Below are 13,951 nucleotides of genomic sequence, written 5' to 3'. Positions count from 1 at the left end.
GGACGGAAGCACTCGTCTGTCGGCCTGACCCCGTCTCGAGGGAGGTGTGCTGCCTACCAGGGGCACGGATCAGGGATGTTGCAGAGAGGCTGCCTACTCTAGCAAGTTCCACGGACTATTACCCGCTCCTGGTGATCCATGTGGGTGCTAGGGATATAGGCAGTAGTAGACTGGGGACCATAAAGAAAGACTACAGAGCCCTGGGAGAGGTGGTTGGGGGCTCCAGTGCTCAGATAGTCTTTTCGTCAATTCTCCAGGACACAGGGGAGGACCTGAAAAAAGCTATGAGGATTGGGCAGGTTAATAAATGGTTAAAAGGGTGGTGTCATAGTCAGGGGTTTGGGTGTCTTGAACACGGGACTGAAGTTGGTAGGCCAGGTCTACTGGGGGCTGGTGGAACTGCTCTGGTAAAGAAGGGGAAGAACAGTTTTGGTAGGAGGCTTGCCAGACTGGTCAAGGAGGCTTTAAACTAGATGTGTTGGGGGAGGGGGGCATCATTCCATCCCAACACACCCAGTCAGTTGCCAGGACCTATAATAAATGCTTGGAAAAATGTAGATATATTCCGGCTGCTCCAGCCAACGAGCCGGCTTCAACTGGAGCTCGGCTCAGATGCCTCTATACAAACGCCCGTAGCATGGGGAACAAACAAGAGGAATTAGAGATGTGTGTACATCTACGGGGGTATGATATAATAGGCATCACAGAAACATGGTGGGATGGCTCCTATGACTGGAGTGTTGGAATGGAAGGTTACAGGCTCTTTAGAAAGGACAGGCCTGGCAGGCGGGGAGGGGGAGTTGCCCTTTATGTTAGGGATAGGCTGGAGAGTATGGAACTCTGTCTGGGGGCAGGTGAGCAGTTTACAGAGAGTTTGTGGGTCAGGGTTAAAGGGAAAACAGCTGTGGGAGACATTACTGTGGGGATCTGTTACAGGCCGCCTGATCAAGGAGAACCTGTGGATGAAGCACTCTACAGACAGATAGGAAAAGCCTCACTCTCGCAGGGCCTTGTTCTCATGGGGGATTTCAACCACCCTGACATCTGTTGGAACGATGGCACTGCACGGCACAAGCAATCCAGGAGGTTCCTCGATTGTGTGGAAGACAACTTCTTTCTGCAAGTAATAGAGGAGCCGACAAGGAGAGGTGCCATGCTTGACCTTGTGCTCACCAACAGGGAAGGGCTTGTTGAGAATGTGGTACTCCAGGGCAGCCTTGGATGCAGCGATCACGAGATGGTCGAATTTGAGATCCTCAGGACAGTGAGAAGAGCGTGCAGCAAGCTCACTGCCCTGGCCTTCAAAAGAGCAGACTTTGGCCTCTTCAGGAGCCTGCTTAGTAAGGTTCCATGGGATATAGCCCTGGAGGGCAGGGGGGCACAAGACTCTTGTTTGATATTCAAGGATCACCTGCTACAAGCTCAGGAGTGCTGCATCCCAACTAGAAGGAAGTGCAGCAGGAGGGCCAGGAGACCTCCTTGGATGGATAAGGAGCTGCTGAGGAAAATTCAAAGGAAAAAAGAGGCTTATAAAAGGTGGAAGGAAGGAGAGGTGGACTGGGAAGAACGTAGGGATGTTGTCCAGGAAGCTAGGGACCAGGTTAGGAAAGCTAACGACCAGTTAGAATTAAACCTAGCCAGGGATGTTAAGGATAATAGGAAGGGATTCTACAGGTACGTAGCAAACAAAAAACAGACTAGGGACAATACAGGCCCCCTGAGGAAGCTTTCGGGAGAACTGGCTACACAGGATTTGGAGAAGGCTGAGGTTCTGAACGACTTCTTTGCCTCGGTCTTCACTGGCAAAGGCTCTGACTGCACCACCCAGGTCTTAGAAGGTAGACACAGGGACTGGGAGAATGAAGACCTTGGGCCCACTGTAGGAGGGGATCTGGTTCGAGACCATCTTCAAAATCTGAACGCACACAAGTCCGTGGCACCTGAGGGAATCCATCCATGGGTCCTGAAGGAGCTGGCGAATGAAGTTGCTAAGCCACTGGCCATCATATTTGAAAAATCATGGCAGTCAGGTGAAGTTCCCGAAGACTGGAAAAAGGGAAATATAACCCCCATTTTCAAGAAGGGGGAAATGGAAGACCCGGGGAATTACAGACCAGTCAGTCTCACCTCTGTGCCTGGCAAAATCTTGGAGCAGATTCTCCTGGAAGGCATGCTAAGGCACATGAAAAACAACAAGGTGCTTGGTGACAGCCAGCATGGCTTCACTAAGGGGAAATCCTGCCTAACCAATTCAGTGGCCTTCTATGATAGGGCTACAGAATTGATGGATAAGGGTAAAGCAGCTGATGTCATCTACCTGGACTTGTGCAAAGCGTTTGACACTGTCCCACACCACATCCTTCTCTCTAAATTGGAGAGACATCAATTTGATGGATGGACCACTCGGTGGATAAAGAACTGGGTGGCTGGCTGCACACAAATTGTTGTGGTCAATGGCTCGATGTCTGGCTGGAGACCAGTAACGAGTGGTTTCCCTCAGGGATCGGTGTTGGGACCTGTCTTCGTTGCTGACATGGGCAGCGGGATCGAGGGCGCCCTCAGCAAGTTTGCCGATGACACCAAGCTGTGTGGTCCGGTTGATTGCTGGAGGGAAGGGATGGCATCCAGAGGGACCTTGACATGCTTGTGAGGTGGGCTGATGCCAACCTGATGAAGTTCAACCACGACAAGTGCAAGGTCCTACACCTGGGTCAGAGCAATCCCAGGCACAGCTACAGGTTGGGCAGAGAAGAGATTCAGAGCGGCCCTGTGGAGAAGGACTTGGGGGTGCTGGTCGATGAGAAAATGAACATGAGCCGGCTTCAGTGTGCGCTCGCAGCCCAGAAAGCCAACCGTATCCTGGTCTGCATCAAAAGGAGTATGACCAGCAGGTCGAAGGAGGTGATCCTGCCCCTCTACTCTGCTCCTGTGAGACCTCACCTGGAGTATTGTGTGCAGTTCTGGTGTCCTCAACATAAAAAGGACATGGAACTGCTGGAACAAGTCCAGAGGAGGGCCACGAGGATGATGAGGGGACTGGAGCACCTCCCCTATGAAGACAGGCTGAGGAAGTTGGGGCTGTTCAGCCTGGAGAAGAGAAGGCTGCGTGGAGGCCTCATAGCAGCCTTCCAGTACCTGAAGGGGGCCTATAGGGATGCTGGGGAGGGACTCTTCATTAGGACTGTAGTGACAGGACAAGGGGTAACGGGTTAAAAGTTAAACAGGAGAAGTTTAGATTGGATATAAGGAGGAAATTCTTTCCTGTTAGGGTGGTGAGGCACTGGAATCGGTTGCCCAGGGAGGTTGTGAGTGCTTCATCCCTGGCAGTGTTCAAGGCCAGGTTGGATGAAGCCTTGGGTGGGATGGTTTAGTGTGAGGTGTCCCTGCCCATGGCAGGGGGGTTGGAACTAGATGATCTTGAGGTCCTTTCCAACCCTAACTATTCTATGATTCTATGATTAAGTGCCCTGACTCAGAGCAGGGCTACCTGGAGCACAGCAGCAGCAGCACATTCCTGCCTCCCCAGATAGCACACCAGCTACTGTACAAAAGCTGTGGGGGTCTCCCCACAGGATCACCTCTGGAAAACAAGGAGGCCAATGTCCAGTCTGCCACATATCCCGAAGACAGGTTATATTTAAGTAACTGTCTGGTCACTGCTCCTGTGCATTCATGCATTCGCAGTGCAGGGAAATTTAACAGGTATCCATGTACTCAGAACTGGGTCGCAGAAGCCCTAGCTGAACGGACTGAAAGATCAACTTCCCAAAGGCCAGTTTAAAATTTGTGCCTAATTGCATTCAGTACAGATCTCAATTCTTTCTCAGCAAAGCAGAGAGTAGATCAACACCCAGTGAAGTGGCTACAGACACAGCTATGCATCAGTCAGTCTGCTTCTGTTTGCAATACCCTTTTTAATAACTGTTATCTTGCATTGTCCTTGCCTGAAGCAAATTTCAAAGTAAGTATCTGGATTACAAATCCTTTATTACTCTTTATTATTTATGGACAATGCATTGTGTGTTACTAGCATCTTCACTGCTGTGGCCGGAACCCTCAGCACAGGAACTGTGGCTGTAGGTCACGCAGGCTGAAGCAGAGGTGGCAAATAAGCAGTTCACAAAACAGTGCACTGCTTTCCCTGACTTCTGGCCAGAGTATCATTTTATCTTGCTGTATCAGCTAGTGGGATTCACAGGTATAAACTGGGTGATTAGAACTACAATGCAGATGGGAGGAGCTGCAAACTTGAGCTGTAAATACCAAAGGGAAGGCAGAATGTAGTAAGAAAGTACTGTCCCAGAGAGAAATAAAAGCAACTGTTACAAACCAGACTGTCACAGACACTCAGTGCCATAATGGATTATTTTATTTAAACAGAAAATAAAATCCCAGCTGTGTGTAATTTGTGATACAGGACATAGCTGAGCTAGTCTTGCTTGTTTCTGTTGTGCTACAATTACTGAACCCAACATTTAAAAACGCAGTGACCATCCGTTTTCCTAAAAAAAAAAAAAAATAGTAAAAAAATCCAAACCCCAAATAAATAAACAACAAAAACCCACAACCAATTCAAAACCAAACCCAAACACAAAAAACCCAACCAAAACCCAAAAGATTAGAAAATTGACTCAATATCTAAATATGTAACACTCGTGCAAAAGCAAACCACATGAAAAGCAGCAAATTTGAAACGACTTCAAGCAGTGTGTGATTTTCAAATACTAAACATTTTTGTTAAATCACAAATGATTTGTCTGGAATGGCAAATACTGTTTTCTAATGTGTGAAGCTTGGTCACATGCTTGAATTCGGAGGCAAAGTCTGTTTCTTTTCAGAACCAGTGCTAAAGAAGTTTGCTTCACTTCTTTCCCAAAGTTTGCTTTCCATGCTTCTGTACCTTCACTGGTTTACCATTATGTCATAAAGAAATCTTTTTAAGTGTTATTTATCTGCAAGGTATTGTTCAGAAACTTGCAGATGAGAAACATACAGAGTGCACTTGAAAATTCAGGTGAAATCATCTTTAAACTTCTCAAGACTCATCTCTGTCATGCACAGAACTAATGGCAGTTAAAAGCCGGCAGACGAGCAGGAAATGGTGATTATGATGACGCAAAACCTGCTGCTGGCTTTGCTCTCTCACATCTCATTCCACCATCAGTAATTTGTATCAAGACTCCTGTGAGGTTTAAGACAAGTAAGGTTATCAAGTGTTTCGGCCAAGATTATCCTGTCTTCCTTATGCAGTAGGGCAGAGTTAAAACCAAATTTTTCTCCAGTATGGCCTTAAAAACTCTCACACAGCTTCCTATGTGCAGAGACCACCACCATTGTCGCTACTTTGAACAGAAGTGTCACTTTGTGTCACCAGTCAGCATGCCTGGTGGAAGGCAAATCTTACGTTGCAAACTTTGAACCAAATTGCTTCATCCTTCCAGTTCCTAGTCCCCAACATTTTTGTACAGAATGACTTGCTCTGTTTCTTACCTACAGGTAAGACACACTGTCTCCACAAGCTGACAAGGTATACAGCCGGAGTCTGACAGCTACATTACAGACAAAAAGACACTACAAAAGATACAAAACTAAAACACAAAGTGGAGTCCCTTGAAGACGCTATTAGTTTACTACAATCGAATACTTGTTCAATGAATACTTGTTCCTTGGGACTTCAAGGTTTGAGTAAATATGTTTTCCACAAGACATCTGCCTGTAAAGTCAGCGGAAGTCCGACCTGTATTTGGATTCAAATTTTTATACGAAAAACATGCTAAACATTTGAGAATGTGTGTGTGAAAAGAATCTAATTTAATTTTCACTTTTCTAGATTCAGGATTTTGTTCTAGACACTCTGAAATGCTAATATAGTTCTTATGACCATACTGCTCTTTGATAAATTTTATTTTTCCAATGAGTATTAGAAGATAATACTCTCTGCAACTGTCTAAAAGAAAAATAGGAGTATTAGGTAAAGGGTAGACAGAAAAAGGACAAAAAGTATCTTTTTTATTTTTAAGCAAAAAATGTAGTGAAATTATACCAAAGGAAACAAAGCTGGTTAAGTTTGATTTTCCAAAACCCCAACCTAAATAAGTATGTTAAATGAACAGAAAGAGTCAGTGCTCACTTTTAGCAGATGCACAAGTTATTTAATCAAACAAGTAACAGTGAAATATTACCAGAATTATTTACATGCATATTTACAACATGTGTTCTTTATAGTTGCTAACTTTTGGGATTTTTTTTTTTTAATTATTTTTTTTTTTTTTGGTAAGGGATTCTACTCACTCTAACCAGGAACAGATAACAGGAAACAGTACAACTGAGTTTGGCAACAACAATAACAGAGTATCCTAGGAAAGGTAACATGATTATACTGGGTCAAAAGAAGAGCAGTTGGCTTCAGAATGTTGACATTAATGAAATACATGAATTTACTCCAACTACAAAATTAAACTACATAAAATTAGAAGAATAAAGTAAGTTAGAAGAGTTACCAGGTCAGACATGTTAGATACATTGAAAAGAAAACCAAACCTCTATATTGAGCACTGCACAAACTCTTGAGAAGCATGGGTTAAAACATAACTACATTTGTATGCTCTTGAATAACACCGCAAATTAAAGGCTAGTTTTTGCTTGCAGAAGTTGAAAATAAGCTTATCTAAACCAAAGACCTTGAAAGCACCCAACTTCCAAAATACTGCCTGCTTTCTCACCTATCAACATGTGTTTGTACCAGGGGAGAAAAAACCAAAACCAAAACCAAGCCGAAAATATCTGGACCTCATCCGTACAGGTTTTGGTGGAAAAAAAATAAAGGGGGAAATAAACAAAACCAAACCTACACAAATCACTTCTCATGGCTGTAATCTACAGGGGAAAACATAAAATAAAAAACCCTCCCAAAACACTCCCCCCACCCCCTAAAAAAACCCGAAAAACAAACCCCAAACCCAAGACCCAACTGCTTTTGGATCATGCTTTTTTACGGGAAAAAATATATATATATATATGTGGGTACCTTTAAAAAGGGTGAGTAAATCCCAATGTATACTGGAACAAGCAAGAAAGCAGTTAAATTCAGATCAAGTTATTCTTCCCCTTTTTCTCAAGTGAAATTTTATGGAATAATTCCCCATTAGATTGTAATTTCAGTTATGATAATTTTAAAATAATTTTTATTGCAGCCAAAACATTGTTCATATACCTGTACATAAAATAAACTATGATTATATACACAACATTTTAAGATACAGGGCATGAGTTTACAATTTTTGGCAGTTTCTGTTAATGAAAATTGTGTAACTTTAGTACGTGGAGAAACTCAAGCTCCCTGTTTTGGTACAAATGTTTTTATCCCCATGAATTCTAACCATAAAGTGGCTTAATAAACTAACATTAATGTGTAACATCTCACTATTTTTTCGTATGTTCTGATTCTAGACAGAATTTTTCATATGCCTCTTCAATTTCTGGATCCATCTCATCATCAATATCATCAAAATACCTGAAAAAAAATAAAAAAATTAAATCACCAAAGATGTTAAGTACAGCTTTTCAGAAACATTTATGTAGGTGTCAAAAATAAAACACAGCTCTGTAAATAGCTGTTAACTACGACATTTTTGTAAAGGGGCTGAAAAGGAAAAAAACATGGGTAACTAAGAAAAATAAGTAAATACAAACCTCAAAGCAGCATGGGTATGGTACAAATAGCGACAGTGCTTGTCACCATTTTGGCTCCTCTTACACTGTCCACAGTTTAAAACCAGATATAGTTCCCAAGATGCTAGTAAGTGCAATAATGTTAACCAAGCTTCATAAAATTTAATAATGTATCTGTATTTATCTATTTGTAAGAAACCATGATTAACATCATATTTGCTTATTTTTTGGTTGGTCAGCATCCTAGTTCAAATACTGCATCCACCGCCTTGGTTGCACACTAGTCAAAGAATCCATTTATATAAAAACCTGCATTCCTTTTTGTTTATATATGAAACCTTAATTCCAAAGGAATACTGAATAACCATTGAAGGAATACTACTTATCCTAAGGAAAGAAACGTAACAAATGTTGAGAGATTGAAAATTTTGTAATCATCTCTAGCTGGGATGTATATGCACATCACTCAAGTGAATTCAGTTTGTCTCATCACTACCAACACTTGAAAGTCTGCTGCTTCATTTTGCTTGCAAATTTATATATTTGTTTATAATGCAAGAAAGAGTTTGTTTGTACATGCATATGAATACCTGAATTCTCACTACCCCACTCAGTTGGATAAATATAAAATGTTTCAAATTTGTGTGATTACAAAACAGCTAACCTCCACTGTAGTGCTAACTAATAATTATTTTGTTTTATTTTTGGCAAGACTGGTTTTCTGAGTCTGCTGTAAAAAGAACCGGTATTAAAAAAAAAAAAAAACCCAGAAAATTATCACTCAAAAAGAAAACATACGGATCTCCAGGTCCTGGTAGATATGTTCCATTTTCTTCATATTCTGGAAAAAAGTCCTCTCTTTCAAGCAGCTCTTGGTATTTTTCTTGATAATCTGGCAAAGCAAAAATGAGATGGAATAATATATAAAACTAGTCCTCTAAATTACCATACATCTGTATAGTTGGAAAATAACCTTTTCAATGAAACCATAAATGGTATGAAACATTTAAAAAAAAACAAACCCTCCTGCTACTATGTTTCTCAGGACATGAACCAGCCTTTAAGAACGATACCTAACTTCCCAGCCACAGATGTCTGCTGCAAAAGATTTCATGCCACACTGTGCTCAGATTACAGAAAACAAGGAAACCAAGGAAGAAACAAACCTTTTTGCTACTAACAACAAACAAGAATTCACTTGAAGATTTCTGGCTTTCTGGAGATATCAAGTGCTGAGAGCTATGGCACAAATTCTTCTGAGTGACAGGAACTCAAATACATGCTTTCCAGTTCAAATATTTATTTTCTTTTAATGCAGGATAAGGCACGGGTTACTCAAAGTCAGTTGTCTTTTAATTTGCATGAATTTCAGAAATTTGAAGAACAACTTTTATATGTACTTCAACAGGACAAAGTTGATCACAACTTTTCAAAGATTGAGAAGAAAGGTATGCTAAGCTGTTGACATACCTGGATCTGCTGCAGTGAAAGGAACACCCTCAGAAGTGTAAAATGTTGGCTCATTCTAAGAATAAAGGTACACAGAAAGTTATACGTATTCAGAGAGACAGCTGTTTGTAGTTTTCAGCAATTTGACAGTCTGAATCAAATTAAATTCACAATTAAAGAACTGAAGCGTCTGTATGTTCTTACCATAAAATAGTTAGGGTCATTTTCAGGGGTAGCTTCTGTATGTGCAGAAGATCCATGAACTCTACCCCAGTTACTTGATCTCAATTCTACTAGTTTCAGAAGCATATGTTTCACATCTCTGAAATAAAAAAAAAGCAGCACTCCAAAAGTTAGACTGTTTTGTGCTAAGCAGGAAAGTGGGCTTCTCATATCTTGCAAATACTACATAGTTAAATCCCCTCCCAAAAGCTCTAGAAAGGACAAAACCTGGTCCAGTTGACAGACAACTTTGAGTTAATTTTTTTCCCCCTGTAAGTCTAGATGCTTTATGTATCAAATGTAAGATACTCACCCCCTCCACTTCCTCTGTGGTGAAGTAAGGAGCCCATATGAAACAAAAATTGCTACAGTTTTTATCAAGATACCAAACCTGCAGCACAAGTTTTTCTGATAAAAGGACTGTACTGGGAAAAACAGGCAGATAATCTTCAAATTGTATTTAATAATCTAATTTATTCTCCTAACTTTAGCCCTCTTAATTGCACTGTAATTTTGCAGTCAACATTGAGAAGTAATGTCTCCAATACATTAGGTATCACGAGTCATTTCACCCCTAAAATAAGAGAAATTGCTTTCTTCTTTTAAGCAAGTTCATGGAGAAGACTCTCATTAAGGAATAAATAAAATCTTCACTTGTTTTCTCTACTAAAGTAAGTTTGTGCTTCTGTGTCTTTGAAGCCTTTGCTTGTGCTATCAATTTTCTCAGGTTCCTGAAGCAAAATGTTCCTCATTCTCCCTGGGGACAGCTCAATTATAACCCACAGATGCTATAAGCTACCTGTTGGCCTCCCTCCATATGGCAAGAGATCAGGTCACAGTGCCTCAACCATCTATAGTTTTTTAGTGAATCTGCAAGAAGCTGAGGATGAAGTACAACAGAATAAGATCACCTCATTCACACAGTCGATACCACTCATTTTTCTCCAGGCTGCAGTAAGACCATGCTCTCCAGAAAAAACAACACAAAACCAAGTTTCACTTTGCCTTTACATTTATAGTTATTTGTATATATTTATATAACCCTAATACTGTTAAAATAATATTTAAAAGTATAAACTATGAGATATTGCCACAGTTGTCTCCTTGTATATATACACTTGCTCTTAGAAACTAAAGCACTTCGGAAGGATTTCAAAATCTAAAAGGTTAAAAAAAAAAACCCTAAAAAAAATCATTACTATGTACACACATACCTATCAAAACATAAAATACTTTTTTTTTTTTTTAAAAAAAAAAACAACCTCCCCAAGCCCCCTCAATTAAGAAATACCTGATTTTATACATAGGAAGTGACCCAAACATCCCCTTCCTTCTTATAAATAGAAGTTTTTAAAATGTTTTGGATGTGTTGTTCATTATTCTTGAAGATTTTTAAGGTGTTCTGTTTGATATAAAAACACCCCACTGAACATAAATTTATCTTCTCACCTGCTACAGTTTGCATCCAACACAACATTTTCAATTCTCTGAATAATATCCTCCATATCACTTTTTCCTTTTTCTTTCCAGGCATCTTCTAAAACTGAGCCTGTCAACTAAAGACATTGGATTAGATTTGGGTTTTGTTTCTTTTTTTTTCTTTTTGTGTTTTTTTTTTTTTTTATTAGAAAACTTTAATAAACTGTCAACAGAACAGGTTCTGTAACAATTCATAACATTTAGACGTACTGCGTGACTGCTTGGGGACTGACATTCTCAATTCTCAGTACCTTTTTGCTAAACAGATTAACAGACCTTGTAAATAGTTTATTTTAGATTACAGGCAGTTTGGTAGCTCTATGTCCAATGTTTATGTCACCAAGAAGTTCACAACCACTTCTCTCAGTCTTGAAATATGATTTGAAACAACTCTTCAATGACATTAATCAGATCTTACGTAAGTATATGCTATAAAAAAAGGAGACCTTATTTTTGCAGATAATGCCACTGCTTACCTGAGAATAATGGAGTTTAATAAACAGTTTAGAAACACTTCAGTAAACTTAGCTAGCATCACACATGCCAGAGGATTTCATCTGAGTATATATGAGGAGCCAAGAATTACCTAATTAAGCCAGCCTGAATTTTAATCCATAAAATCTGTGAGGCTGAAGCTGCTGCTGAGAGAGTTTTAGCAGCAGATAGTCTACAACTGCTGTGGATGAAAGCCTTTTCTGTTAAAAATAGGTACTTCACTGCCCAGTAATTGCACAGTAGGAATTAAATCACAAGAAAAATAGTTTGAAGAAAATACAAGAAAATTACAAGAAAAATATTCTCAATTTTCTACTGCAGTCCTACCCTGATCCTAGACAATTAGATAATAGCACCAAGGAGTTTTAATTACAAATAAACGTGCTGCAGAGCAAACAGGTAAAACACCTGTATCTATCACTATATTAAAAAGACAACAGGAGACATTTACTGCTTCAATAGTGAAGCCAAGGGGTTGAACTAAGCGATCTCCAGAGACCACTTCCAACCCTAACAATTCTGTGATTCTGTTCCATGAAGTAGCCCAATCTAGCTACACATATGCTCTAGCATTTGTAGCTACTGTAAGACACTAGAAAATGCTTGCATCAAAAAACCACAAAAACCCTGTGCTCTGTAACACTTTGTAGATTAGTACTGTGTCATAAAACAATTTAGATTGCTGTCTTTTATTTTTGAATGGATGCTGTGAAGTCAAGTAAATATTCCAAGAACATTCACAGAAATAGCAAGACCTCCACCTTCTTTTGAGAACGATTATAAAAAACTGCAGCACTGGAAAGCCTCACAATTTGTGTACTGCCTTTTTGGAAAGTCCTTCGATGGGCCTTGCCTCAGGGAAGCACTGCCAACATACGGACTGACCACAGGAGGGACTGCACTCATTGAATACAACCTCACATTTTCGCTTTGAAACAACCTGTTTAAACATCCAAACTTTAAATGAAAAGTTTAAACTGAAAGATGCAAAGCATCTCTTCCCTATTCGCCATATGAAAAGAAGCTGCCTGAATTTCAAGATACAAGAGTCTGAAAAATAGTGGAGTGGTAAGAAGACGGAAGAATGAGGAAAAAGCAACTAAACAACCAACCATCCTTCCTCTACCCCCTTTTCTCCCAAAAAAACCTGAAGTCCAAAAAAAATGCTGTTTAGCTTTTAAATTGCTTTCCTGTAAAAGTCTTTTCCCAACTATGAATATAACCATGGTTAGCAAAGGGAAAAGTGTCTCCCTGCATAGAGGCTACCATTTTTTTAAGGAAAAATTTACAAGCAAAGAGGTTTGTTTTCATCATGAAAGAGGAACATACTTATTTGTGCAGTAGCAATGATACAGACAATACAGGATGAAATAACTGGTATCAAGAACCTTTTGCCACAAAAAGTGGCAGACGTGTCCTTCAGAACAAAGAATCATAGAATAGTTAGGGTTGGAAAGGACCTTAAGTTCATCTAGTTCCAGCCCCACTGCCAGGGGCAGGGACACCTCCCACTAACCCATGTCACCCAAGGATCTATCCAACTTGGTCTTGAACACCATCAGGGATGGAGCATTCACACCTTCCTTGGGCAACCCATTCCAGGGCCTCACCACCCTCACAGTAAAGAACTTCCTCCTTATATCCAATCTAAACTTCCCCTTTGTAAGTTTTAACCCATTACCCCTTGTTCTACCACTACAGTCTCTAACGAAGAGTCCCTGCCCAGAGTCCTTACAGGTCCCCACAATCCATTCAAATTGGCTACAGTTTTCTCCCACACCACAAACAGCAAAAGGAGACCTGAAGTGACTGCTTAATCCTCTGCATCCTGACTTCAGTTCCATTGCTCTTGTATGTACAAGAACAGCCTTTCATTTTACTTTTAGAGCTTAAGTTACTTTTTTGTTGGCTCAATTTCATAATGGTATTAAGGGAGAAAAACCCAGCAAACAAGTATAGCTGCCTCTGCTAATGATGTAATGTGTAAAAACTCATAAATATTTCCTCATTAGCAGTTTCCCCCACTGCTTCCAAAGGTAGGAAGGTTAAAAAACTTGATCATTTTTTCTGTTAAAACTACTGTCTCACCTTCAGCAGTTTCACTGCACATATCAGATTACTATCCACAGGATTAGACAAGAGCGCATTTAGTAATTCCCGAAGGCCTTCTTGAAGAATTTCTGCTCGCATTACCTGTCCCTTTGTTCCTTTAATCTGCAACAACAAATTTAAAAGACTTAAGTTTTAGAAATCAATTTAGTCACATTTTCCTCTCTTGAATGCTGTTATGATTTGGTTCATGATCAACAGAGCTGAGGTCTTTAATTGGAAAAACATGCCACATACTGTAGCTGTTTTAGAACACAGACTTGGGGAACACCTTACAATTCTGACATATACATAACAATGCATGCCTAGCATTTTATTTGCTAGTAAATTGCTAAGAAAAGCTACCAAATGCCTGGCAAATGGTCCACAAAATCCCAGATTCCCAGAACCCCATGCTCTTTCCCATGTTATAATATATATTCCCTACAGCTGTAGTGGTTTAGTTCTGGAAGGTGCTCATTATTTATTTAAGAGAATATAGAAAACAGTTAAAAAAATAAATCATAAGTTCCACAGAACTGGACAA

General features: G+C 40.1%; 1 protein-coding gene across 2 annotated transcripts in view; it reads right to left on the bottom strand.

Annotated features, from left to right (window-relative positions):
* Positions 1 to 6,126: 6,126 nt before the first annotated feature.
* The window catches only part of PAIP1 (poly(A) binding protein interacting protein 1), a 29,103-nt gene continuing 21,278 nt past the window's right edge, over positions 6,127 to 13,951 (bottom strand). For both annotated transcript variants that reach the window (XM_065661374.1, XM_065661373.1), the window contains 6 exons: positions 13,405 to 13,530; positions 10,792 to 10,898; positions 9,325 to 9,442; positions 9,142 to 9,196; positions 8,470 to 8,563; positions 6,127 to 7,513 (listed from right to left, as the gene is read on the bottom strand). In XM_065661374.1, coding sequence (XP_065517446.1) covers positions 7,423 to 7,513; positions 8,470 to 8,563; positions 9,142 to 9,196; positions 9,325 to 9,442; positions 10,792 to 10,898; positions 13,405 to 13,530 — 591 coding nt within the window. In that variant the 3' untranslated portion in view covers positions 6,127 to 7,422. The remainder of the gene's footprint in view (positions 7,514 to 8,469; positions 8,564 to 9,141; positions 9,197 to 9,324; positions 9,443 to 10,791; positions 10,899 to 13,404; positions 13,531 to 13,951) is intronic.

Source organism: Lathamus discolor, chromosome Z, assembly GCF_037157495.1.
Source record: "Lathamus discolor isolate bLatDis1 chromosome Z, bLatDis1.hap1, whole genome shotgun sequence".
Classification (NCBI taxonomy): domain Eukaryota; kingdom Metazoa; phylum Chordata; class Aves; order Psittaciformes; family Psittacidae; genus Lathamus; species Lathamus discolor.
This window is presented reverse-complemented; position numbering and strand designations above follow the sequence as displayed.